The sequence below is a fragment of the Arachis duranensis genome, chromosome 5, assembly GCF_000817695.3.
Source record: "Arachis duranensis cultivar V14167 chromosome 5, aradu.V14167.gnm2.J7QH, whole genome shotgun sequence".
NCBI lineage: Eukaryota > Viridiplantae > Streptophyta > Magnoliopsida > Fabales > Fabaceae > Arachis > Arachis duranensis.
Window position 1 is genome coordinate 101,302,435 of NC_029776.3, and position 4,013 is coordinate 101,306,447.

At 30.9% G+C, this 4,013-nt stretch overlaps 1 protein-coding gene across 1 annotated transcript in view; it reads right to left on the bottom strand.

Annotated features, from left to right (window-relative positions):
• Nucleotides 1–1,112: 1,112 nt before the first annotated feature.
• The window catches only part of LOC107491310 (acyl-acyl carrier protein thioesterase TE3, chloroplastic), a gene marked incomplete in the record, with an annotated part of 3,297 nt that continues 396 nt past the window's right edge, over nucleotides 1,113–4,013 (bottom strand). The window contains 5 exon segments of the mRNA XM_052261473.1: nucleotides 1,113–1,529; nucleotides 1,860–2,005; nucleotides 2,085–2,180; nucleotides 2,291–2,400; nucleotides 3,080–3,180. Coding sequence (XP_052117433.1) covers nucleotides 1,889–2,005; nucleotides 2,085–2,180; nucleotides 2,291–2,400; nucleotides 3,080–3,180 — 424 coding nt within the window.

The following is a 4,013-nucleotide window of genomic DNA, read 5'->3' on the forward strand; positions in this document are numbered from 1 at the left end:
TATAATTTTATATACTTATTTAATAATAACCAAATTATAACTTGTTGATTATAATTTGTTAAAATTTGATTGTTTTTAAAATATTAGTAAATATATATATATTTTAATTTTGACTTTTGATTATTTTATAGTTTTTATTTAAGAAAGATTAGTTTTATTGGTTCAACCAATAATTCATTAACCAATAATTCATTGATAGAACCAATATATCAGTAAATTAGTAACCTGACAAGTTCGATTACCAATTCGATTTTGACAAATATACTTGGCATACTCCTTTGCTATCCGTTTTTGTATTCTTAAATGGGAAGACTAGAATATATCAAGAATCTTGGTAGCAAGACACCCCAATAACAAAAGTATATTATGACTTAAAATGGATTTAAGAGGAAAAGAGACAAGTGAAAGAAAAATTATTCTCACCTTTATTTTCACTAAACCACTATAAACAAAAGCATTGCAAAAAATTATGGAACACAAATTTATATGTTCTTTTCCCCCTCACAATATTTGGGAACATATTTTGATTTTTTAATCCTTTAAAATGTCAACAAAAGATTCAGTCCAAAATATTAATCAATAATAAATAACTCAAATTCCTGATAATTGATAAAACAAAAAAAGTAATAGCCACAAACCGCGAGCAAATTAAATCATCAAACATACAAGTCCACATGGAATTGGATTCTAATTTAGATGCAAATAAACATAATAACATAAGGACTAAACTCATAAGATATAAAATATATAAATCCACAAATACTAACTAAAGAGAAAATTATAAGATCTACTCAAACATGCACTTAAGCTTATGATCACTCAAACCATCCATCTTAAATCCAAACACAACTCAAATCTGATTTCATAAAGAAAGATCTACCTATGTAAAGAGCAGCCTAGTGCATAAGCATCCTGCGTTAACGCTGATTTCGGAAAAGGACCGCATCCAAATAGTGTAATATACATAATCTAATATGATAATTATATCAGTGGTTGTTTCCATGGCTTGAGCTAACAGTTCAACCATTGTTCTAAGGCTCTCCTTCAATAATTAGTATATGTAAAACTTGAATATTTTTTACTCAAAAAAAATACTATATGCACACAAAAAATCAACTATCAAATCAGTCACTATGTATTTGTATATAAATACATGTATTGTTTAACTCATTTTCAATATGTATTTTGTATCTCAATATGTATTCTACGAATGCCTAATGTAGTAGCTGATCTTTGGTATACACTTTGCATGATCGCTTATACATACTTGTATAGTTATCGATCAAATAATGTAATATCATGGCCCAACTCTTACACAGGACACCTAAACGGGCACAAAGCTAAATATATAGTAAAATATAAACCAAAACACTAATCCCTCTAAATTTAGTCACCAATGAGTACACGGAATCAATTCCAAAGGGAGATCGCAATATCTAACTATAGTAAGATCACCAAAGATAACTCTTCTTTGCAGTTGCTGAAATTCGAAATCAATAACATCAACGGGGAAGGCAATTTCGATGCATCTAGGAGATAACATGAAAAAAGAAAGAAACCACCAAGGATGAGAATGAGTCTCAGTAGACTTTGCAGATAGCTTTAAAAATAAATTTAGCAGGTTATTTGTTGAAGTGGATGGCTTTGCAAAGCCTTCCGTTTCGGCTATGGTTAATTTAGAACTTAGAAGAGCTGCTAAATAAATACATATAGAGTATCAATGATCCATACACAAGTGAATAATCCATTTTATATTTCTTTCCATGATTTAAATTTATTGGACTCTCCATTTTAGCACTGTGATACCTCCTCAGCCACCCACGGGAAAGATTGAATGCAAGTTATAAGATAATAATTACCTTTGTAATATTGCATTCTAGCAACCAAATTAAGAGGCCTCGTTTCGAATAAATTTCACAAACTTCGACTTCATCTCTGCTGGAATTCGAATCGGCCGATAGTTTTTGTCAAGCCAAACAGCCGTAGCCTTAGCCTCCAAAATAGGCTGCAATCAAATAAATCAAATATGATTAAAAATATGCACCATGTAGATAAAATATAAATTGTAAGTGATGAAGATAAACCTCTTGGTTTGGAAGCTTAATGATGAAGTGATCGAAGTATAACCGTGCTGCTGAAGATCCAGAAATCCTAACCTTCACTACAAATTTATCCCCACTCTGTTTGCATGTTCTAAGCATGAGTATAATAATATTGGTGACAGAACAATCATGACTTCGCACTATGTATCTTAACAAAGAGAATGGCAAACAAAATCTCAGAGCCTCACTCTTAGTGGTGCAAGGAATTTTATTGATAACTCTGATAATGCCAATGCATCGCCGGTACGAGCTACAGCATCACAATTAATACCAATGCTTTCCAAGAGTTCATGACGACCTTATGAAGATATCATAGACAAGGATTAGTTTATGCATTTCAAATACAAAATATTACTTCTATTTTCTATGGAAATTATACAGCTTCCAACCCCTGATTTCAGAAACGGAACAATCTAAAATATCCTAGAGATCTGAAAACATTTTCAGCATATTCAAGATAACAAAACTACTACGCGTACAAGTTGAATCTCTTAAAAGGAAGAAAAATAAACTACTGACATGAATAGCATTAGATTGCATCTAAATTAGAATACACAGATTAGAGATGATGGTATGCTTATGTAGAAATCACTCCTAATCACTCATAATTCCAACCAAATTTATTTTCTAAAAGTATATGCACTGAGGCAAATGATTATTCCAAAAATGAAAAATCAACCTTATGAATTACCAAAGAATCATTTGCACAATGAGGCTAAGCTAATGCATGCCGAGTACCTTTTTTATTTTTATTTCTTTTTTTCCTATTGCCTTGTACTTGCTTGGCTATTTGGATTTAAGCTTTTTCATACTTCCAAAAAAAATTGTGTTCTTTTGGAGTTATAAGCACTTCAAAATTGAAATCTACATTCATATATTACAGGATATACATATAAAGAAGCAAAGTGAAAACATTGAAGCAACAGAAATAATCCAGATTACTGGAAACTTAGATTTGTCAATTTATGAAATCTCACCGTGTTGGCAATAACTTGAATAGACTGCATTGTTGACCACACCATATTGATCCAACTCATAATCACGGACTTTCATTTCAACTTCACAGAATTCACTCATTCTGCAACATGAAGAAAGTTAAATGAGTTAAATGAGTTAAATGAGTAGACGAGCTAGTTAAATAATAAAAAAAATATTGATATTTTAAGAACAATATTATATGATGTCATTCGAAGATTGAACATAAATTTATTGCCATTTCCACAAGAGAGTTTTCAAATATACAGAAGCAAATGATAGCTATTCTACATATTCATTCATGGTCCTCAAATTATGAAAGATAGATATTGGAGAATTTCTCAAAGATTATTTACCTTTGATGGGCCAAGGGCGTGCCTATTTCTTTTGGGAGCAAACTTATCACTGTCGTCATCTTGTGGAATCAAATTTCGACATAAAAAATACTATGTATACACTACAAGTTAGCCACCATATATTTGTGTACAAAAACATGCTCTGATTAATTCGTTTTTCATATATATTTTGTATTTCAACATTGGGTGACTGATGGGTGGCTGAGTTTTAGTGGACACTAACATAATTCATGTATTATTACATCGGAAGTTGTCTGTTAAATTACAAACTAAACATTATCGCGCAAGCAATAAGATACCATTTTTTTATTTCTTCTAAGAAATTTAGCTAGCGAAACAAATAACACTCCATCTAATCAAACACCTTTCACTTAAAATAACAACAAAAGAATCCATCAGGAACTCACCCAAAAAATAAAGAATAAAGCTTGAATGCAAGGCATATACTATGGCAAGGCAACAAGATTAGGGAAATGTGTTTGCGACACATCAATTAAAAACTTAAAATCCAATATTTAACGTCTTAATGAAAATTAACAACAAAGAAGAACCAAGGAATAGATGAAGTACCCTTTGCCCC